The sequence below is a fragment of the Anomalospiza imberbis genome, chromosome 6 (genome assembly GCF_031753505.1).
Source record: "Anomalospiza imberbis isolate Cuckoo-Finch-1a 21T00152 chromosome 6, ASM3175350v1, whole genome shotgun sequence".
Lineage (NCBI taxonomy): Eukaryota > Metazoa > Chordata > Aves > Passeriformes > Viduidae > Anomalospiza > Anomalospiza imberbis.
The window spans coordinates 16,923,388-16,947,789 of NC_089686.1; the positions used below are offsets into that span (position 1 = coordinate 16,923,388).

The 24,402-nt window shown below is 41.9% G+C and overlaps 1 protein-coding gene across 2 annotated transcripts; it reads right to left on the reverse strand.

Annotated features, from left to right (window-relative positions):
• Window positions 1–3,797: 3,797 nt before the first annotated feature.
• On the reverse strand, window positions 3,798–15,430 carry CALM1 (calmodulin 1). 2 transcript variants are annotated; one of them, XM_068192619.1, is made up of 6 exons: window positions 15,219–15,430; window positions 12,245–12,275; window positions 11,133–11,276; window positions 8,994–9,100; window positions 7,417–7,552; window positions 3,798–7,190 (listed from the first exon to the last, which is right to left on the reverse strand). In XM_068192619.1, exons 1-6 carry the CDS (start codon window positions 15,219–15,221, stop codon window positions 7,162–7,164), a joined length of 450 nt encoding a protein of 149 aa, XP_068048720.1. In that variant the 5' UTR covers window positions 15,222–15,430; the 3' UTR covers window positions 3,798–7,161. The 2 variants fall into 2 exon arrangements, with proteins under 2 accessions (XP_068048720.1, XP_068048722.1); XM_068192621.1 differs by lacking the exon at window positions 15,219–15,430 and adding an exon at window positions 14,058–14,322.
• Between the last annotated feature and the right edge of the window lie 8,972 nt (window positions 15,431–24,402).

Below are 24,402 nucleotides of genomic sequence, written 5' to 3' on the forward strand. Positions count from 1 at the left end.
CTCCTTTCACAAACCATCACCTCCACCGGCATCCCCCTGTTTTGTGGTCCTAGCATGAAATTACCCTGTTTTCTTCAGTTAGTTCTCTTCCCTACTGCTCTGGGCATGAATTGGTGTGGTGCAATGAAAGAAATGCTGCATAGTTGATGTATTTTCTTCTTCTGCATGAACAAGGCAACGCATAGCGAGTGATACTGGGGCTGAAAGAAGGCAGCTGACCTGCTGGGCAATGCAGGCCACAGCTGCCCTGGAAAACAAGTGCTCTTGGTCTCTGCATGGAGCCCTGTGTGGGGTGGGATCGACTACTCAGACTCAGCTGTCTACAGGCAGTCACTTCTTCCAAGAACTTTGGACAAGAATGGCCTGACCCAGAGGCTTAGACTGGTTTCCAGACTTGAAAGATGCTCTTACTGACAAGGTGTCTTGGTACCACACATATGGCATGATTATGATTCTGACAAATGAAAATGTGTCAGATTGAGCTCTCAGAAATACTGCTTTGGACTTCAGTGCACCTCGGCTCCTTTTGTTTGGGGAGGATAAAGCATGTCCTCAATTCACTGTGTGTCCTTAAAAGAACGCAGCATTTGTGAAGCACTCAGACACCTAAGAGCCATAGGAAAATAATAATTCTGACTTTGGAGCAAGAGCTGCGTAGTGGGTAGTTACTAGGGTATGGATAGAATGATGCATTCAAAAGGAAAGTTGCAATGCAATGCTTAATACACTGATGGAAAGATGATGAGGGCAGTATAGAATGAGGTAAGACAGTGTCATGATGTTTTGCAATCACATTTGTAATAGGCCATCCTCGAGTTTCATGGATAACCTAAATTGTTTTTTTAATTTTGAGTACTTAATTTTGTAGCTCTAAGACCATTTTTCTTGAATAGTATTTTCCATGTGTGCAAGTGTATAATACAGAAAAATAACCTGAGCTACTTAAGAAATTACCCTCCTCTACAAATTAATTTGATGGAAAATAGATCAGCAAGGCTATTTTCACACTTAGCTATGCTTTTTGAACTGTACGATAGTGCAAGATATCTTCTTTGATACTAAAAATCTGTTTTACTTACTGACTTAATTTACTGATTAAATCTTCTTGTCTTTAATTCAGCTATGTAAGGTAGACAGCATCATACACACTGATTGTCAGGGCACCTGGTATATTTGTGTAGGAATTTTTATTTATTAATATCTAAAGAAACAAATTAGTTATTAGGAAATACCTATCAAATTTTATGTCAAAACCCTTGAGAAACTAATTTTGTTGATATTGCATAGAGATTCCTAGACAGCTAAATACTCTGGGCTAAAATTTCTCTTCACAATATAGTCAGTAAAGCCTTTATGAAATCGTAAGTAAAGTAAAACCTTTATGAAATCATGGTCATATTTTGTCTCCTAACAGAATGCCTGCAGGAAATTATTCTTTTAAATATATATTTTTTAAAAGCTGAAAACAAGTAGAGTACATTTGGCAAATTCTGAACAGCAGCAGGCTGACAGCTTTTCCAGGTTGTATATTTTCAGGTAAATATTAAGTTAGCATGGAGCAGGGTGGATCTATGGGGAGCCAGGAAAACTGGACAAACTGAGTAACAGCACCACTGCTAAAAAGTCCAGGGAGCCCACAATTAAATATTTATAGCATTATGGACAACAAATACTCGGCAGGACAAGACTACAAAGCAGTCCCATGGACAGGTATTCTTTTTACTCTCCCTTCATCCGTTTCTTTCACCATAACCTTTTTCAGAATGGTTGCTACACTGACAGCATTATTATTGCCAATCCCACTGCAAACTAGTAAAATGGGGAATGCTTTTTAATGTCTTTTTATGGCTTTCTCAGTTGATTCAGTTGATTCCTGTTCAAATATTGTGTTCATTTTAAATGCTACAAATTTTAGAGCAAGCATGGCATTTGTTGAAGAATCTTGTTTGAAATATATCATATATAGAGATCTGGAAATTAATAATATTCAGAAATAATTGTAATTAATTTTTAGATTATTAGAATAGTTTTCATATTGTACTTCAACCACTATTTTGGGAGTTGTTTTTGTCAGGAAAATGCTGCACTATGAATAATTATTTCAGTATTTCTGTGGATGCTGACTCCTCAGGCAACTGGAATGAAAGAAGCTCTTCTGAGGAGGTCTGTGCAAGATTTCCCAGACAATGAAACCTCTATGAAAGATCAAAACAAGACAACACCACAAATGAGGCTGTGGTACCCACTGCCACCCATCTAGCTTTGTCTCTCACCTACAGGCATGCTGGAAAGGACAACCTGCAACCTCTTTTTGAGGGTCACTGGGGGTAATGCTGGGAGATTTGCTTCTCAACTCTCTTTAGCATTGCTCCACAGTGCTGGTCTCCACAGTGATGTGGGAGAAATTTAACCCTGTGATACAATTTTTTTTTGTATTGAATGTTTGTGGGTTTTTCTCCTGGAGTTTAATAGTTTGAAGGTCAAAAGCGCTGAGCTGTGCTTTGAAGTGTGCTCTGCTCCTGGTTAAAGTCATCAGTCGGATAGAGAGCAACACATTTACTGCTAGATAACAACTGTGCCTAATTGTCTATGAGACTGTAAGACGTTTTATTGGTGTCTACCTAATCAGCAAATCTGCCATTTATTGGGATACTTATTCACTTCAGTTCAAAACCCAATTTATTACTATTAAAGAAATTACCAACTCTTTTAAATATCCTTTGACTGCTACCCTAGGATACTCACTGATAGGGGTTCTTAGAAAACATAAAATCCACCAAGTACTTGAGCCTTCATGCAAAGTTTCTACAGTCAACAACATCAAGAATCTTTGGAATCCCAGTTCTTTACACAATTCATCACGTAATTCATTACTTCACAATCTTGTATTTGGATTTTTAAAAAAACCCAACATCATTAATATTTTGGAATTGCAATGCTGTTAGGAAAAAATCCCCACACAACCTGGTATGTTTGTCTTGCCAATTTTAAAGATCCTCCCACTCTACTTGAAAATATTTGGTTTCCTTAATGTCAGTCAGGAGAACCAGGGCTTCAGCCTTCATTGCCTATGTTCACTTGACAGTTCTGTTTGTGTATCAGAAGAACATGCTGTGGTTCTACCACAGTCCCATGTCAGATTTCACTTAGCAAATTGAAAAAAAAACCCTAAACAACAATAAAACACCATAACCCAAACCAACCAACCATCACCCCCCCACAATGAACAAACAAACCAACCAAACCAAAAAAACCCAAACCAAAACAACACTATGAAATAAAAAGAACCCAAACCCTAACTGGATTGCAGCAAAATGAGTGTTCCAGTTAGTTTCATGGCAGGGGATAAGCAAGCTGTATTAATTCTGGTATTTCTAAACCCCAAGACTGTGGTTTTAGTCTAGGATGTTGTCATCTGGGAACAAGAATCTGCATTCACATCACACACGTGCTGCAATGCAGGGCCCAGGACACAGCCCCACCCCGCTCCACGCTGCCCTGGGCAGGGCGCAGGGCCTGGCAGCCACAGCATGGTCCCCTGCCCACTGCCCAGCCCCACACCCACGTGTGCATCCAAGGCATCACTAAGGTATAGGGTCCTTTCCTAAACAGCTTCTTACAATGTCTGTGCTTCTGAAGCTGTGCAAGTGTGACAAATGGCTGGGGATTAAGAATTTCCTACATCAGTACCTCCCCACCCCTCACTCCAGCCCACCCCAGCAAACACAACAAATGCCCCATATCTGGAGATATTTCAGTGCCTGAATTATTAATAAAATAAGCATGATAATGAATAATCTATGTTAAGCATTTTCTTACCCTTTATTTTTTCATCATGATCAGAAGAGGAATATGATTAACAGCAGTTTAAACTTTAGCAGTACAATTTCAGTATTAAATATAAAACTACACTGCAAGTTGATGTGTTTTAAAAATGGTTATGTATACTCTAGCCTTAAATTTATGTATCAAATACAAGTAACTCAATTGTTTCTTGCCTTGACAATTAACATATCTAACAGGTTTCAACAAGCCAGACATCCATCTTTTCCATTAAAAAAAATAAGCAAGCACACCAACTCTTATTCATAGCAAGAGGGGTAAAGACTCAACACTTTCCTGAGTGTTGTGCAAATAATAACAGGTTCAAGAAAGTCAGTTAAATAAATGTAATGATAAACCTTAAGCTAAGCTGGAGGACCTTTTGATTAACTTCATATTTCATATATTATTTGCATCAGTTGAGAGCAACATGAGTTACAGAACTTCCATGAAAACAAGCCACTTACAAGCAGGTGTTTAAGCTTGATCAGTTTATTAAAAGGATTATATGACACGGTTGCCTGCAATAGCAGGGGACTGGATCTGATGACCCAGGAAGTTCTTTCCAGTCCCATGTTTCTAAGCCATGCACCAAGTGTATCCAGCCCACACTTTCACATTTGGAAAAAGCCAAAGCCACACACACACACTCACAGGAAAAAAAAAATTAAAAAAAGTTAAAAATACCTTGATGACACCATTTCATTTTTCTAGTAATTCACTATGCAGAAGGGAACAGAGCTTAAGTCCTGTACAGAGGATACATTTACTCGAGGTTGATGTGGTACTGAAGTCAGTTAATAATTAGATACCTCCAGGCAGATTCAGTTACAGGGCATACCAACACTGCACACTGCCAGACAATTTCTAATCAAGCCAAGAACCTCTTGCAGGATGAGGTCTCTGCTAGCAAGCACAGAGCACACTGAGTAAGCTAAAAGCAGCTGTTCTTAGGTGTACTACCCTACCAACCATGAGAGAATGACAGATAGATAGTAAGAAGCATTTACCCACTAGACAAGATCTCTGCACATCCAGGCAGAAGTAATTAGTTCAGAGCTGCAACCATTGTTCCTGCCTTGCCTGTCTCTCGAGTACTTCTCTTTAAAAGCTGGTCTACAGAATCAGTGCAGCCATTCTCAAGCACTACTTTAATAGTTTGCAGCTGCTATGCAAGACTCTACTTTCAAATGGTAGTCAGACATTCCCATCATTGAGGCCAGTTTGCTAGGACAGCATTCACAGCCACGGTATTAAGCCTTTGCAACAAACAGATACCGAAGCAATTGCCTACATTCAGCCCATCTAACTTTTAGGCACTTGGTTAAGGTGTCTGGGTCCTTGTCACCCAGAACTCCCCCCACCCCCCCGGGGAAAAAAAAATAAAAATCACTGAAGGCAGGTAGTCTCAATTGCCTTCTGGAGGTGGCTCTTGACACCCCTCCACTGAGCAAACCAAGTTCTTAACACACGCACCTCAGTTAGACAGGATGAATGGAGACTTGTATCTCTTTCTAGAGACGGTATCAATACTCTTCAAAACCAAAGGCAATCAAACAATTAGGGTTTTCAACCCATTACATTTGGAAACAAAAACTTACAGTCAATAATTATGTTGTAGCCCCTCCCTCCCAAGCATAAAAGCCTTACATATGGAGGCTCTGTTTAAAAAAAAAAAAAAAAAAAAAAAAAAAGAGAAGAAGCATTCTTCTTTCAGACAAAGAAGAGTGCACACGGCTGCTTTGACACTCATTCATGGGGAAGCTGAAGGATCAGAGAACACTTATTCAGAGAACTGGAATGACTAAGCACTGCTAGTGCATGCAAAGCAGAAGTAACAAGATCGTTTTTAAATTAACCCTAGTCCTCTTCTCCACCCCACAAAATTCATGCAAGTGTTTGAGAAGTCAAGACATAATAGCCCCAGTTTCCAAAAAGGCTTAATTTGGTTTTTTTAAATACATATTGTAAAATGTCCGTCTGATTTCTTTCTGCGGGCAGATAAATGCATTTTTGGCATGTTTGAGAATCACAGATCTCTATGAAGTCCATGCTGTTTAAATTTTCCCACTAGTTTTTATAACCTGTCAAAAAAACATAAGCAACCTGTACATGTTTCCCCAGTATTGACATGCATGCTCAGAGCTCTCCACTGTAGTGAAATGAGGTGTTACTTGTGCTGATAGTTGACGAGTCAGCATTACACGACTTTGAGACCAACTAAATTAACATTGTCGTAATATGAAAGGCAAGCACAAGTTCATTTATTTATAGCAAAGGTCTTGGGTTACAGGAGGTCAGTTCTTGCCATCTTGAAAAGATAGGGGATAACTTATTGCATACATGTGCATTATAATTTAGCAGCAAGTCATTCATAGAAACACTTCCTTCCTACTGCTTTTTTGGTTTATTATCTCAATTATATATATATATTTTAACTTTACAAAGCATTTAACACCACCTTTAAGTTAATGATCTTTTATTGGAAAAAAAAAGACTAGCATTTACAACTTGGAATGGACATAAACTGTAATATCTTGAACAGCAATGTTGATAGTTGTGCTGAAGTCCACAGGCTACTCCGCCAGCTCCAAGTCATGGTACAGAAGGTTTTAAAAATATGAGAGTCCAAAGATGCTCCCTTGGTGAAGGTTTCTTTTAAAAATTTTGTGAACGGTAACAGCCTGACACCCGTTTCACTATAGTGCAATGCAGACAATGTTAAACCAGTATTTTAAAACAGACATGCCATCCATAGTTAAGATCATCCTATTTTTGGAGCACACTGCTACGTACAGGAGAACCATTCAACCTTTAGGGCATTTTCTTTAAGTTTTGCATCCTTCAACCATTTTGCTGCATACCATCCTGAGGTATAAACCAATTTTAAAGTAAACCAGCTATGACAATTTATACTACGAATTGAACTAGAATCCACTATAGAACAAGAGAGTGGATCCTTTAGGTTTTTTTTTTCCTTTTAATACACATGTCTGACTGTGCTCAATTGTCAAGCTGCATGCATGAAAAACTGGCCAGCCCAAACAGTGTAATAGTCATTAGCAAATGGAACTTTCGAGTTCACTAAGTGCTTCCTTTTTTTTTTTTTTTATTTTCAAGGTAGTACAATTATTTATATTTTAAAACTGATGTTTAACTTGATCTTTTAGGGACAGGACCACCAACCATTACATGCAGTTTGTGGACAGAAGGTAATTTGACATTCAGTTTTGCTATACAGAAACAGAATGAATAAATGAACATTTTTTTTTTTGCAAGAGGTAAGTAAAAGATTCAATTTGATTCTTCTAGAGGAAAAAAGGTGTAAAGGAGGTCTCTTCACTTTGCAGTCATCATCTGTACGAATTCTGAAAAGATAAAGAGTCACTGTGATTTACTGTCTCCAGCGTACTTCAAATCAAAAGTGTCTAAAACACAGTTGGCATTACAAAAAAGCACCCTTCTAAGGTCTTGTTCACAGAAGTGGACAAGCAAATAAACTAATGTCTCAAGTATTAAAAATTAATGCCCTATGCAACAAGCATTCAACTCTGTCTGAATAATGATTTTGAGTGAAGACAAGCATCTTTTTACCTTCATAGTTGACTTGCCCATCCCCATCAATGTCTGCTTCTCTGATCATTTCATCTACTTCTTCATCTGTTAGCTTTTCTCCTAAGTTTGTCATAACATGGCGTAGTTCTGCTGCACTGATATAGCCGTTGCCATCCTATGAGAAAAGAGTTGCACAAGATCATGAACAACAATCCTGACATTGACTAATGTGGAAACTACACCTAGGTTTCCAGTAACTGCTTCTGAAGCAGCCTTACAGCACTTGGGACAAATGTACAGAGCTGGCACACTGTACAAACTGCAGTATGTATTAGTCCCACCACCTTCTGAGGCATGCATGACACCATATCCTTCCATACAATCATTGTGCTGTAATAACAACTGCATGCCTGACTTGTAGTTGTGATAAGGTATTTTTAATGTTTTTAAAGAGCTTTCAAAAATAAACACAGAAATAAAACCAAAAAAGTTTTTGTTTAGTCTCTGCTGCCTAAGCAAGGCCAAAGAGAACCGCCTCCCCACCAGCAAGAATGAAGTCAACTTTCTCTTCTGTGATAACGCTACCTCTATAACCAGACTACAGCTGGCTGTGTTAGGCTTCTCGGATAAGAGGATAAACAAATCAAAGAAAGCATTTAAATTCTACTCATAAGGAGTTTTGAGAAGTTTTATGGCAAAATTAAAAATACAACAGAAATAGACACTTCTAAGCCAGTGTCCCCATTTGCAACATCCAAACCTAAAGCTCACTGTGAGCCATTTCAGAAATGCCATACACTGGAAGAACACACTATCTTAGAGCAGGATGTGGCCATCACCAGTAGATAACCTACCTCAGTGGCTTTAAACACTAATCTTGTCTGCAGAAATACCCCCACATTTTCAGCAAAGTACTACAGGCTGACACTTTTTTCTATAAAAAGTAGTAGTAAAGTCTTCCACACATGCACGTGCGTGAGCTTTACAGCTGCACCAGCCACTACTCCACACAATTCTTGTATAACATCTGTCATGTTCAAACAACTCCAAGAGAGGAACTCGTGTCCTAGAAAACTGACATATGCCCAGGTATTCTTAAACAAGGGCAAGGGAGCTGAGCTCTTAAGTTTTCATGAAAGCAACCCCAAACTTCACATTTTGAAAAGAGAACATGCAATACTTCGTGTCCCTCCAAATACTGATGACATCATCTCACCTTGAAAAGCTTCCATAGGGTAGTATGGAATGTGCATCCATGCAAATGTTTCCCCATTCCCCCCCCAAAGTCAAAAGAGAGAAAAATCCCCCTCCTCTGCACACGTCTCAAAAAAACCCCACCCCACCCCCAAGCATTAAGTTCTGCTAATCTGTTTCTAAGGAAAGGCCAGAAAGTTTTCCTCATGGATGAGCCTAAAGCTTAGACCTTGCTGTATAAAGCAAGTAGAACCAGGCTGCAACAGTCCTGGCTCTATATTCAGAACAATCTCTGTTATGTTTCCAATTCCTCTGTTTCTAGTAGAGGACTCTTTCTCCTTCTAGACAAGAAGAGAGAAAACACTCAGGAAAATATAGACATCATTATTGCTTTTGAAGAGTAGCTGTACTTTTAGCAATACCTTGTCAAAGACTCGGAATGCCTCACGGATTTCTTCCTCGCTGTCTGTGTCCTTCATTTTTCTGGCCATCATGGTTAAAAATTCAGGGAAGTCGATAGTGCCATTGCCTTAATAAAAAGAAACTTCAAAAAATTAAATTCCAAGCTTTTCTTCACTAACAAATAAACAAAAATCTGGCATTTGACTTAGCCAGGGGCAAGACTGCCAGATATTCTGTCCACTGTCCTTATAGACAAACTGGTTCTTCTCTCTAAATTGTTACCACTGCCTTTTTGCTATCATAACATGCAGCAGCCAGAGCAGCCACTCTGTTCCAGCACAAAATCAACTGCTGCCTTCTTTCAAGGACAAGCCACACCACTTGCTACCAAAGCTACAAGTAAAATGTCAGTCTGATGCTTCAAGGTTAACCAATAACAAGACTTATTTTTACTTCAAATAACTCCCACAAAAGCAACCTTTTCATTTCTTTATAATCTCTCAATTGTTGTGTCTTCCAGGAAGAACTCGCATTAAGCCGCCATTACAATCCAAGGTTATCTAATATTTGGGAACATCACACATCACTGAACTGTAAATACTTTCTTCTTTCTAAAAATCAACTACCTTATCTACCAAAGTTGCACACAACAAAAGCAACAAATCATTCTAAGGGGCAAGAAAGACCTGCAAATTCCAGTGACAGGAGAAAAGCTGACATTATCTGTTATTACTGATAAGCTTAGCTGTAGGTGCTCTTACAGGTATTTTTCTGCAAAACTGAAAATCCCTGCTGACATCCAGGCCTCACCCCTAAGATTAAGCTTTTCATTCAAAGCAAAGATTTAAATTTCAGGCTGCTCAAAGCTAGGGAAAAAGTGGTATGGTGTAGAAATTAGATTTGTATAGTCAGGACTCAGCTCTATATGCCAAAAAGCCACATTAAATAGTTCACAAAATCACATTAAACAGTTTACTGTGCAACTAAGATCTGCCCATTGGTTTAAAGAAGCATACAAATTCATTGTGCAACAAATGAAGTTTAAGAAAATCCTTTCATCCTAGGGGTTCCAGCCCGAGATGTACACAGCTATGTATCATCATGGCCAGCTTTACATACCAGTAAAATAAGAACACAGTTTTGAAAACACTCCGTTTTGAAAATAACCTCAATGAACATGCAGAAGAATAGCAAAGCATTCTGCTGTAACCCAAATTTAAACAATTGGGCGGGCATACTTATCTGAAGTCCTCGGTCTCCTTCTGTTTTAAATCCACCAGAGCAGCTTTGGTCTGCAGCCTAAAGAAGCTACTATACACATACTCTACATACCACTGCAAACACTGAAACCTGTCAGTTAAAGTTAAGATTTTCAGCTTCACAGTTAAAGTCAACTTACACCTTTTTTAAGAAAATAGTTTACTTAATATGGCCTGATAATGCAATAATTTATACTCTTGCCAATATACTTTCACTCTTTTACAAAATGGTTAGAGAAAATATCACAACCAACATATAAAACTAAAGGCTTGACATCCCCAAGTAGGGGAAATATTATTCCTTTTTAAAACTGTTAGCCTATGTGGAGTTCAGAAACACAACATGTGTTTCAATATGGGCTTTCTGGTGTTCATTTAAAATAATTCTGTTAGCCTTGATATGGGAAGGGTTTTTTGCCTTTACCTCCAGTAGCCCCTCACTATCTATTAGGGATTTAATATATTAGATAGACTATATACTCTTCCTGCTGTGCTAAACGTCCACTGAAAACACTATTCCACTTCTAACACATTTTTTGCCTTAGCCAAAACCACAGACATTGGTAAAACTATTAAAACAAGCATGGGCTGACAAAACACATACAGAAAAGCTAGATGGAAAGACAGGTTAATGGCAGGTCAGGGCAAGTCGCATAGCAATAAGAAGCCTGTGACCCATAAAATATTAAAGACAAATAGCATAACTTTGTCTCTGCCCATTGCCCGTTTTTAGTCTCATGAACACTGCTAGCATCTTGGACATCCTTCTGAGTTTAGAGTCCATCCAGAATTTTGAAACTCCTATAAGAGCTCTATGTCATAATGTTGCCAATGCAGTTTAAGCCCAGGTGTGGAGGTCATATACATTAAAGTTGATCACAGCACCTTCCCAACACTTACCATCAGCATCTACCTCGTTGATCATATCCTGCAATTCTGCTTCTGTTGGATTTTGACCCAGTGACCTCATGACAGTTCCCAGTTCTTTTGTTGTGATAGTACCATCACCATCTTTGTCAAATAGGGAAAAGGCTTCCTTGAATTCTAGAGGCAGAAACAGTCCCAGTGTTTAGAGATATCACCAGCATGATAAAACCACAGACTAAAAATGCACTCTCTACTGACGAAGCCTGGCACAATTCTAAGAAACATTTTTTCTTTTTATCTAACTGACCCTGTATTGAGAGAATTAACACTCTCAAATACAAATAAAAATTACTTACAATACCAACATAATTTTCACAGTAAATACAAACTTATTTCATGTGGCTATTTATCTGCATTTACAACTCTGTAATTCATTTCCATGCATCTGCATCTTGCCTGAGGCACAGTTGCTCCACAAACAGCAGCTGTCTGAAATAAGGAAAAGGAGCCACTGGGTTCCCTTAACAATTAACAGACTTCAAGGAACAAAAGCATTGTCATTTACCACTTATTTTTAAGTCAGCAGACAATAAGAATTCGTGTCAGCCACAAATGGGTGTCTGGTCTCCAGAAGGTCAAATAATGCTCCTTCTCCCAACCAGCCTGAATTATAGGCAGTTTATTAAAAGATTTATTTAAAAGACACTGGCTTTTAACAATGTGCAACAAACCAGTTTGAGGGTTATTTGTTGCCATTTCATTTGTAGTCGATCTTCACTCTATTAAAGAGTACCTAGGTCTCCTTTGACTCTAAATAGTTCATTTGAGTCTAGCAATTATTTCTGTTGGCCAGAAATCTAGGAGAACTTGGCTCAAGTCTGAACATCTAAAAAAAAAAATATCATTATCTGTAGTCCAAGGAATAAGAAGTCTAATTTAAGAAGCAATGAGCCAGTAATCTTCCAGAATATTTTTGTCTGGTTTTTTTTTTTTAGTTTGGGAATTTTTAAGTGACTGCTTTTCAAAAGTGGTAGTACAGATTTAAAATTGTCAAAGATATTTTTTCCACTATGCTTGAGATAATATATTTTCTTTTAGTCACAAGAGCTAGCAAAAAAAAAAAAAATTATCATCAACACACTTACCAGCAATCTGTTCTTCAGTCAGCTGATCGGCCTACACGAAGAATAGAACATTTTAGAATACTGTTTACTGCCAGCTCTGTCAAGCCATGAGGCACTTCCTTTCAATTTCAGAAGTGATTTATCATTATGTTCATGAAGTCACTTCCAAACCCTGGAATTCTGTCTCTACAAGGAGACTGCACTCACCTACACCATGCAGCTGTTTCCAGAAGCGCATAGGCTAACTTGGTTTGAAAGTACATATGAAGAACCAAACACCATCCTGCAACTTGGTCAATCAGATTTGGTCCAGTGAAGGACACAGGGCAGGCTCCTTGCAATTGGTCAGAGATGCACAAAACCCCTAAGGCCATGTGTCAGGGGTTTCACAGCACATGCCATTCCCAGCAGTGCAGTGCGGGGGCACCGCACAGGCTGGGCTGAGCTGAGCATCGCCCACTGCTCTAGCCCTGCCCGCCCTCCCCAGCTCACCGCAGCAGCCTCCAGCCCTCTGCCAGCCCCACAGGAGGGGCTCTGCTGCGAATTACATCTGATTAATTACATCACAGCGTTACAGAGATTTTTGCCACCACTGACAAAATTAGTTTTCACCCATCATATTATTTTTCCATTCAACGAAGCAGTTTAAGGTGCCTCATCCTGACATGCAGGTTGTTTTACGTAAAAATTTAAGTGGCAAGATTTAAAATGCCTGCTTAGGACCTTCTATACATCAAGGAGCACTGCTGCATACAAAGGTATACAGCTCAGTGGGCAATCAAAAGGGCTTTCTAGAGCTTGACTGTGATAGTCACGTCCTTCCAGAAGCCTCTCCCTATGTACGGATAGAGCATCACAAAAAGCTCCAGTTTGGACTCAAAGGAGCTAACTAGTTCTTTATGGAAAAATATGCATTTTCCTAGTAAAGAAAAAGATAATTTTACATGCCTAATCACAGATACTGAAGAATACGAGGCACTAACTTGTTTTAAACACATTTTACTGGACTATTTTTACAAATAGAACAGAGAATTTTGTAGGTCAGAGAAGGTAGGCAAGCCCTTCTTATAATTGCAGCAAAGAGCAACAAATACAATGGAGAATTAATCAGCTACGCAATGTTAAGCTCTTACATATGGGAAAAGGATAGGGTTAAAAATCTTCTCTATATGTTAAGCAAAATCCACAGATCTGATCTGTAATTAGGTAGGGGGTTTCTTTTAAGGTCTGTAAGTAATGATTAAATAATTCCCCACATGCAGTGTGCTGGAGAAAGGTGAAAAGGGTAGAAATGCTAACAGCTAAAGACAGTCTTTTTTAATAACTGCAAAAATCTTGCGCTCAAAATCCAGCTAGACTTCCTGCACTCTTTGTGATTTTCCAGAAAATGCGAGGTTTCACTTCAAGATTATCTAAGGAATTTACATAACAGACTCACTGCCCTGCAGAACAGGAAACAGAGCCACACCTTGGCAAAAAACCTCCAGCCCACAGCACCAGTTCATTGCCCCATTAATCGGAGCTCAATGAATGTTTCTAAAAATCATATTTCAAATGGAAAAAAAAAAAAAAAAAAAAAAAAAAAAAAAAAAACCCAAAACCTTCGCACACACAGTGATGCCCGAGGACACAACCCAACCCTACACTACCAAGGGGTTCACCTTCCCGAGCAACAGGCACAGCCACTAACTATCCCCATAGCTACAGGACAAAGGTACCCAGCCAGGGCTGGAGCCATCACCCCACCCAGCCAAGTCATCAAATCCTGTCCTGGTGATGTCAGCCTTCTCCTACGGGAAGGGGAGATGGAGAGACAGAGTCGAGGAACGCCCACGTTGCCAAAAAGCGATTACAGGTCAGTCTGCAACTGTTTCTCCGCTCTCGTAGGAAGCGAAAAACTGCCGGGAAAATCCCAGCCCTTCCTCTTGCTCTCTTTTGCGAGCACACGGCAGACGATGCGATGCGTTCCGGCGGGCATCGCCCGGCCGGCGGGGCGGGAGGCTCGCAGCCCGCCGGCGCAACAGGCGCCCTTTCCGGCCAGCAGCCACCCACTGCTGCAGTGCGTCCCCGTTTCCCCTCCCTCCCTCTCCAGCCGGCAGCCACACCACGTCCTCATCATGCAACCGCGAGGGCGCCCGGGCTCCGCGGCCAGCTTTCCCTCCCCATCGCCTTTCCTCCAGCGGGCGGCTGGGGCAGGAGCTCTTCCCCCGCAGCCCCTGGGGAGCGGGGAGGCTGCGCCCCTCCCGCCCCGAGCCCCCTGTGCAGGAGCTGGGCCGCTTCCAACCGAGCAACTCGCACAGCGCCCCGGTCCCCGCGGCCGGGGGGTGCGCGGGGGCCGGGAGGAAGAGGAGGAGACATGATGTAATGCAGACAGCGATGGGCTTCGCCGCCGCGGCTGCGTTTTTTTGGGGGGGGACTGGGGAGGACGGCGGGGGCGCAGTAGCTGCAGCGCGGTGCCCTCCCCCGGCCGCCCCCCCGCTCCCTGCGCAGTGCAGCTGGTGCCGGAGGCGAGCGGGATCCTCGCCCGCAAACCCGCGCCCCGCCCCGCAGCGCGCCCTGCCCGGTGCTGGGGTCGCAGCCCCGGGGAGACGAGCCCGGCCCTTTCCGCAGGGGAGGGAAGGCGAGGCGGGGCGGGAGGGCGCGGGTCCGGGCGCCCACACGGCAGGCCCAGGGAAAGGGGAAGGAAGCGGCGGAAGAGGAAGGGCCGCAGCTCCGCAGCGATCCCGCGCAAGGCGGCGGGGCGTAGGGAGAGCAAGAGTCCGCAGCCACCAAGCCGCTCACCCCGCGGAGACCCGGGCGGGAAGGGCCCCCGCGAGGCTCCCCGCACCCCCGCTTCTCCCCGGGAACAGCCCGGCTCCACCAACCCGACCGACCCCGGCTCCACCAACCCGACCGACCCCAGCTCCGCAGCGAGCGCACTGCGCACCAGCCCCCGCGCCAGCCCGGGCACCCCGTGCCGCGCCCGGCCGGTCGAGCGAGCGAACGAGCCCCCTACCATGGCGCGGCGGCGGCGGCGGGCCCGGCGGCGGCTGCAGGAACTGCGCGACCACGAGCGGCGGCGGCTGCTGCCTCCTCCCGGCGCGGCTCACAGAGTGCTGTGGCTGTGAGCCTGCGCCGCCCGCTATATACGTGGGGCTGTATCCCTCCGCCGGAGCGGGGCCCTTTTCCCTCCTCCCCGGCGCGGTATGTGCGAGGTGACTGCGGCGGGCGGCCCTGCCCCCTCGGCGGCCCGGCCCCTCCCCCGGCGGGGCCGCTCCCGCAGCCCCGCGGCCGAGCGCCCCCAGAGGGGCGAGGGCAGCCCGGTCCCGCCAGTGGCTCTTCTCTGCCAAGCGCTGGTGCCGGCGCATCCCGCGGGGAGCTGCCTCGCCGCCGGGTCCCTGCCGGGTCCCCGCCGCTCTCCAGGCTGGAACCCCCGGAGCGAGGGCATCTCGGCCAAGTTGGTGCTTTTTTTATTTTCTAGACAGCATCCCCGCTGGCGGGTTGGGCCTGCGCTCCCCCGGGGAGCCCGGAGCGGCACCTGCGAGAGGATGACGGCGCGGGGAAAGGGGAAAATGTTAATAAAGGACTCTTTTTTCGATGACAAGGCGTGTGTGACAGCGACTGTAAAACTAAAATGTTGAAGCGAGCACAGCTGCCTTTTTATTAATCGGGGCTTTTGTCAAGCACCAAAATTCAGGCGACGGCGAAATTTAATCTAGAATCGGATGGTCTACAACTGAGGTGTCACTTCAGCCTCTTCAGAAGCCTGCAATTGAGAGGCAGCAAAAGCATGTCCTGATTCAGTGTTTTCTTCATTTCTTCCCTGTCAGCTCTGAGGATTTTGTCCACACTGGTAATAACTCCAAAAAAATATTGTAGTATTCACACTGTATCTCCTTTAACAGGCATGGAAGCACAAACATGGACCCATTTTGGAATCTAGGATTTTGGTTCCATCCATGACAGGTTCCCTTAGATTTTGAGATTTGTTCTCGTTCGAGATATTTTTATTTGAATGTTTTATTTTGGGCCCCTCTCTGGATTGGGTGGCTTGCAGTATTTCCAGTGTGGTCATAATTCTGATAAATCTGCTTGCAGTAGAGCACTAAATATTTTGAAATTCATTTGTCTATTCTATGTTTTTGAAGAATCATGTGTACTTTCAGTGTTTGAAATAAAGACAAAATCAGCTTGGTTCTGTTTGTTTAACAGTTTCAATAGCTCTGCCACTGAAGTTACAATTTATTTGCTTGCCTTTCTGGAACATAGTGATAGGCTGGCAAGTTACCTGTTTGCAATGTAGAGGGATTTCTCAGCAAACAAAATAGCACATTTAATGTGTCAAGTTTGGTTCCCAAACCATTCTAATATTTGTATAGGAACTGCTGTATGAAATGGTGTAAGAAAACCAATTTGCAGCTGGCTAGTCTGCAAATGATAGGTTTATAGACAGCTTCCATTTCAGATGTGGAATGCCCATCCTCCTATTTTTTGATATGCCTTTTTTGGTTTTTTTACTGAACAGTGATGCTGATTTTTTTTACCATGTGGAAAAACATGCAAATAATTGATCTTTCATTTTCAAAGCAGACCAGCAATTTTAGGCTCTTACTTTCCTAGTTTAACATCTTTCTGGAAAGCATGGCGCAATGTTTGATTGGTGTAAGCTACAAGAGCGTTTGCTTGGATAAGTGAATTTTGGAACTCTGAGACTCACAGGGACATGTGAAGAACAATGTTCATGTACAAATTGTTCAGCTTATTGTGCTGGTCTTACACAGGTGAAGATCTCATTGTTAAAACACTGAATTCTACATAAATATTGGGCTAATAAATTTGTATAATTATCTTGCAAAGAAAAGGTATTATCAGAAGAATAATTTTACCAACATTTAAATGTGACAGTTTAGAATGTGGGTGCTTTATTTCAACTCCTTAAAGTTAATTTTAAGCACATGTAATATGTTCTTCCATTGATCCAAATCTTCACTCGTTAAAAAGTGAAGGGATTAGATTTATCTGTTGAGGAGACACTATAAGACAAGTAATTAAAATTTATGTAGATTCTCTTACAAACTATCAGCATTACAGCGTTTGGACATACGTGATGAAACTTGGAAATGTGAAGTAGAAAGCCACTCAGTAACATTCAATGAATGTTGCCAAAGATTAACAGGGCCTTTGAGTAGAAGGATTGCTGTGCATTTATTCCTATTACTTTTTTTTATCTTTAACCTTTTGTGTCTATTTTTCCTAACTCTTGACAGATCATGTTAATAATTTATTTATATTTAAAATGAAATTTGGAAATCAAGTTAGTTTTAAAGTAGTTTGGAATATAGTTATCTTGCTTTATTTAAAAAAAAATCAGGATGATCAAGTAAGATGCCACAGTTGAGTTCTGCAGTAGTTTCTATTTAAATTGCATCATTCTGTGTTTGAAAATATTTCACAGCTCATGTTCCAAAATACCATTCTGACTAAGGGGATTTTTTTTCCTAATTTGACATATGGCAACGATAAATGTAAACAAAACAGAATACTAATCTTCTGCTGCTTATTTAATGCAAATAAAAAATCATCTAAATTGGCATCTCCCTGCTCCTTGTAAATTTGCTTTCACTCAATTGTACAGCCAGACCTTGATCAGTATTCTTTGTTCTCTTATAATTTACATTCAGTTGTGGGCAGGCAAGAAATGCTCCTGTCATTCCAATGATATAGAATGTCAAATGATTTGCCAGGATCTTCTACAGCCTCATTCAAAATCTCCTGAATCCAGTGGGAGCTGGACTGGGCCATGGAATTACTCAGTGTTTGTGCCTGACACCAGAGAACTTGGCCATCCCATTGCCATAGAGCTTTTCTATGAACAAAGGGCTGTGCAGCAGCTATTAAGATTTTTGACTGGATAAATTTACTGTTCTAAATTACTTTACTCTCTAAGCATGCTCTTGTTGACTTGTGTTTGAACTCTAATAGTAAGAAAATATTATTTCATACATTTATTTATAAAATAAATAAAATGTTTACAATGGAAGACTTGCAATCATTCTACCTAGTACTACATTCCTAAATTTTGTCTTGCTGTGATGGTAAAATTACAGTCTTACAGTTGGTCTTTGTTTCGGCAGAGACTTCACATATCCATTCCTTGGGAGCAGCCTAAGATATAAGGAGGAATTCTGTTGAGAACCAGACAAAATAATAAACCTTACTACTTACATACAAGGTGTGCTTTTCAGCTTTAGCTGTTTGTTGACATGAGCACTGAGGAACATGGCCTCACAGGTATCAACTGTTTTCTTACATATACATAAGTTAAAAAAAAACCCAAAAAATAAATTAAAACATTCCACAGACATCTGTCCTGAGAGAACGGATGTGAGAACAGTTGGACAGAAGTTTGTCATATCATTAATGCACAGCTGGGAGGCTGATATTATGGCAATAAGCATAGATAACCACTTTATAATAGGTTAGAAGTGCAAGAAGCCAAAATCAACTATATATGTGCATGCAACATCTGTGCAACTGGAAAAAATTAATGATTAGTTTTCATGGGTATATGTGTGAGCTGCCCAAATTATATTATATGTGTGAGTACCAAATTGGATTTATTGCACTGTTTTTCATGTCAACTGGAATTCTCTTGGTATATCAATTTTTTACACTGTCTACAAAATTCTCTTCAAATAGGCAATGTTTTCTGGGGAGACTGTTTTCCACAAAAATTAATGATTCTAAATGCCATTGGCAGCTGTGGAAACCTAAGCAAGTATCTTTATAAACTTTAAGTATCACTAAGATTGCAAATAAGTGGGTGGAACTCCATTGAAATAAAAAGCTAGAACATATATTTTTACAAGAGGTGAAAATAAAAGTTGCTTTTATGTTAACATTTAAAGTTTCAGATCTTGGAGCATTTTTAAATGGGTACATACATATTCCTGTAGGTAACTGTTTCTTTTCCGAGAAATTAAAGGAAAACCCAAATTCCTTAATCTTTTATATGTTTGTGATTTTATTTACATTTGCCTAATTCCCACTGATGTGCATCAATATCACATACAATTATGGATTTTCACTGAGCATTTAGTGTTCAAAGGCCATCTATGTAATTGAATAATCAGTGTTTGTTACCTACATTGAGTGCCTGTTCTCTTGTACAGTTTTAGATGTTTAAATGAAACTCATTTAACCATTAGTTAGAACTAAATTATTTGCACATGGTAATTAAATTAGTGAGTCATTTTTCATGTACCTATGTAAAATGGTATCTTTGAGACCACATAATTTGAAAAGTTTCATGTTTTAAACATAGTTTGAGTTGGGAACCTTCAAGATCCTGTCTAAAAAATACTTGTAAATATGGAAATTACAGACCTGCATCCACATGTAGTCTCACTCATGTATCTTGCAGATTAAACATCACAAAACAATTACTTTAAACCAAAGGTTTCCCTATTTTTTTTTAACACTTGCAATGTAAAATAAATTAAAAAAACCCAAAACTTTTCCACACAGTCTTAAAACCCCCAATCTTTCTTCATTGTCCTGTAAAGAGTTCTCTAGAGACACTGGAATATGTGAAAACAGGATTTTCCTTCTGGGTTTTTGCAATTGCCAGTTTCATAGAAAGGTAAACAGTGGATGATTCATCATATAAACAATTCACTCACTCCATTTTTCTGGTTTGTTACCATTAGTGTTTTTACAGATAAAAGATAAATTGTAGCCCCTATTTTCCAAGAATCAAATGTAGAAAAGGGAAGGATATTTATATATTGTGTGTTTGCTAAGTGTTTTACATAACATTGTCAAGCATACCTAGGTCTTGATTTTTCACTGATTAGATACATGTATAGGAACTATATTCCCCGATGATGAATCCAGGCAATACATCTGTCAAAGGAAGGTAATGTATTTTAAAATATTCTGTATAGAACAATATTTACAGGAAAGTTTATTCTAATGATAGGAAAAGCTCTTGTTTCTAATTTCAGTAGATGGATTCCTCAATTTTTTAAGTGATATAATGTAACAAACAAGCTTTTTTTCATCAGATTCACCTTATTAGGAATGTCTTGAGTTTGCATTTTATTTCTTAAGAAAACACTGGAAAAATAAGTGGGCCAAAAACTAGTTTACTTTATATATACTATACACTCTATATATTAAGTTTCTGCATTAGAATTGATAAAAGCTGAACAGCTGTTGCCATTTGCTACAGACTTTTAACTAATATATAGCTTATAATGGTACAATAAACAATGGTAAACAAATATCCTTCAGAATTTAAGTGCTGAAGAAAGGCTGGAAACCATTCTGTTCATCCAGAGTAATGTTGTTATGTTGTTCCTCATGTCGGTTTGTCCTGCTTGACATAGAAAAAAAGTCTTCACAGATATTTAGGACTGCATTTTTACTTGCTTTTTTTTTTTATGATGGAAATTATTAAATTAGCTTTTTGAGTTGGTTTTTATACCTCCCACTTGACCACAAATAGTTAATTAATTTTCATCTGAATACTCCTGTGGGACAAGTTGGGGTATCAATTTTGAAATAAAAGTTCCAGATAAACTTAACAAACTTAACATATATGATATAGGCAGACAGGTATTTAAAATCCATAGATACCTCCTTTAATGGCCAAGCCTCCTTTACTTAACTCCAAATTGTAATTTTGTACTAGGTCTATATTAAATGGAATTTCTTTAGGTCAGGTGGAGCTGTCATAAGTCTTCATGCTACAGCTAATGATAAAAAATTAAATAACTCCACATATGCAGTTCAAGGGTTATCATAATTTTAAATCAAAAGCATAATTTCTGGTACAGGTTTTCAGCAATGTAAACATGCCCTGAAGTCAATAAATCCATATTAATCTGCATGAGTTAAGGATTTATTCTCCCCTTCCTTTCCCTCACACACTCGAATCAAGATGTTTCAATAAGTTTGGGATAGAATCTCATCTGAGGATAAGAAGCAACAAGATCAAAACCACCTGAGTTAATAATGGATGTCAAATACTGTCATCCAAGACACATCCAGCATTCCAATCTGCCATACTGCAAAGCTGGCCTGAGGTGGGAAGTATAGATAGATCCCAAATTACAGATGGTGGAAGCTGGCACCATTGCCAAATGACACTTCTTCCTTTGTCTTACATACAGGAAGAAAACTAGGGAATCATTTCACTTCTTTGGATAGCTGTTTTATGTTGTTTGTCAATGCACCAGTAATAAACCCACCTCATAATGAAATAACTTCTCCAACTTATCAACACTTCTGGGGAGATAAAACCCCTATGTTTTTCAACAACCTTGAGGAGAAGATGCATTTCTAGTATAAAACTATAAATTCCAATCTCTGTAACCTATTGTCCAAGAGCCAATAGACTGTCTCTCCCCTGGGAACAATTCCCTGGCAGTACCTAGGAAGTCTTCTCCTGAGGGCTCGTCTCTTTTAGTACTTTTGGTGAATAGGGACATTTGATGCCTCCAGAATGTAGGTTCTGATATCCCCCTTAAGGTTTCTCTTTGATCCAGTTCTTTGTGTAGACCTTTAGGTTTTTAGTTTTGGAGATGCTAGCTCATGTGAAACTCAGACTCTTAAAATGTCTAACCCTCAGAGTATGCGTCTCCATCCTAAAGCAACTCCCATCATTGTTGAAACTCTAGAAATTGTACCGAGAAAAGCCATCTTTTTTTGTAAACTTAAAAAGCAGAGCTGTCCCATAAGGCTTCATATTCTTCCCCACATTTTTGTGAGGCTACAGTTCCCATCAGCTACCTAATTAAACCTCTGTTCTCCCTGCTTTATTCTGAGGCTATCAGCTTCTGTGGAATAAAAATATGCCTAAAATCCGGTCTGTCCCAGGCATGTAGCACTTTGTGCACACCTTTCCTGGCAAGCAGCATTGACCTTCCCCACAGTGTGGCTATTTGTTGTTATTTTTGTGGTAGCAGAAGTATTCTAGATGCTAATGAAGTACTTATATTTAGTAAGTGCACTGTTATGTGCTGGCTGTGAAGCTGTCAGCAGCACTGTTAAAGAGCACAAGCCTAACACAAAGGTGCACTGCACTGAGAATGGGGGGTTTTATGCTATATAGAAGGGAAGTACATTTAATGAGTTTATTTTGGTTAGCCTTTGGTTTAGTTTCAGGTCTGCCAATACTGACATCATTTTTCCAAGCAGGGAGTACCATCTAAGACTTCTCTGCATCACTATCCTCGGGGTGGGCCTGTGTGTGGGCTGATGCAGTGCTCAGCACTCCAGATCATTTCACTTTGGCAACCATTCTGCTTCTGCTGTCTCTATCTCCATATTCTATTTTAGGGGCTTACGGAGCACCAATCCACTCAACTAAAATGTAACTGAAACAAGATATTCAGCATTAAATAAGCAAAAAGCAAAAGACTCAAAATAGGCTATTTTGTTATTATTATTATGGGGTTAAATCACTTAAACATAGATTATCTTCCTACTCCTCCTCCCACATCTTTCTTTGTCTCTTCTTGTTCTCTCAGGACGCACTGATGGCCCACAGGTTTGTGCAAAAAAAAAAACCCAAAAAAAAACCCCAAAAATTCTGTTCTGTGAGGAGTCCATGGGTGCCAAGTAGTCATCTAGCTTAATTCTTGAAAAAGTATGTTATTGTTAGAATTTTGTCTGTCCTGAGATCCTTGCAGCAAACCCTCAGCCACCAGTGGGGCCAGGGAGCATTCTTTTAGAGTGATTTCGCACGGCACAATTGTGTTGGCATGAAAACACAGCTACACAGAACCTGCACTTCCGAGTGAAGAGGATTTATTACGTGGACAGCGGGTATGGGGAAGTAGGTGGATTTTCAAGCAGGTACACCTATGGTAGGCGTTTGGAAGGATATAGAGAAGTAGCCGAGCTGTCCATATGCTGGGGACTTCAGCTTGCCACAGAGGATGCAAGCTGTTTGGTGAGACGCGGGCTGCCCTGCTGCCTCTCCCCGCAGCCGCTCAGCACTGCGGCTCCCGCCGGCGCTCCGCAAGGCGCTGTGGCGGCACCGCAATTACCCGAGCGCCACTGCAGGGCTCCCAGCTGTGCCTCTCGCAGAGGCCATTCGCCAGCTTGGCACGGGCAGCTCTGCGGCTCCTCTGGAGGCACCGGGGACTCGCCTGAACCGAGGCTTTGGCTCGGCTCGGCGCTGGTCGTTCTCGCGCTCTCCACGCAGGGACTGCCGATGGCGATTATCGTTACACCCACCAGCAAGGGCCCTGCGACACAGCACAAACCGCTTCGCTTTCCCGGAGCCTCCAGCGGCCTCCCCAGGGACCCTTTTCCCCCCCAGTTTCCCGCAGGCAACGAGGCCGCAGCGGGAGGGCTCTGTGCCGGGCTCGGCGGCCGTTCGCTGCCCGGGGTATGGCGGCTGCACCCCGCGGCTGCCAGGTCCTGCAGCGCCAGCCAGGGGGAGGCAGCGCTGGGGCGGCCGCTCCGATCCCGGCTCCCTCCGTCCCTCGGCGGGCAGCTCCCGCCGGCGAGCCGCTGGCCGGCGGTGGGACCTATATGTTCTCGCGGAAGGTTACTGCTGCCCGGCACGGCCGCGCCCCACGGAAGCGGTGCTGAGACATCTGAGGCAGCACTTTGTTAAGGAGCGCCTGATTGGCTAACGGGACTCCGCAATGGTTATCTGCTAAGAGTCAAGGCCTCTGATTGGCCGCGCGGTACCTGCAATGCGTCAAGTGAGGATGCTGGGGAGCGCGTGCCAGAGCGCGGCCGGGGGGCGGCCGCGGCCCCGCCGGGAGTGGCCGCCCGTAGTCGGCGCTGTCCGCGGCACCGGCCAGCTCCGGCCGCTCTCGGCACTCCTGGGCAGCATCGGCAGTCCCAGCGGAAGATTTGCCGCCTCTTCGTACCGCTGCAGCTTGCAGCAATAGCAATTGCTTTGTTGATGAGCCAGAGCTGGCAGGAAGAAACTGTTCCTCAGTCAGTGACCTCTTCAGAGCAGGGTTTCTACGTAAAAAAGCGGCAGAAAGACAAAGCCGCTTTTCTCAATCCTTTTCCACAACACAGGGTGCCAGAGGTGCAAAGTGTGGCAGCACAAACCTGCTTGGGCTGCCCTCCCACTGCCCGTGTGAGAAGCGTCTCTTAGACCGCTGCTCCAAGTGACAGCTTGAGTGGCAGCTGGGGGAGGACATGCACGGCGAAGCGATGACGGATCG

Excerpts from the sequence above, each read along its gene's own strand:
- CALM1 (XM_068192619.1), bottom strand. Across the intron at positions 11,277-12,244 it reads GACTGAAGAACAGATTGCTG|AATTCAAGGAAGCCTTTTCC; the intron begins GTAAGTGTGTTG and ends TTCTGCCTCTAG. Across the intron at positions 7,553-8,993 it reads CATTCCGAGTCTTTGACAAG|GATGGCAACGGCTATATCAG; the intron begins GTATTGCTAAAA and ends CTTTTCTCATAG.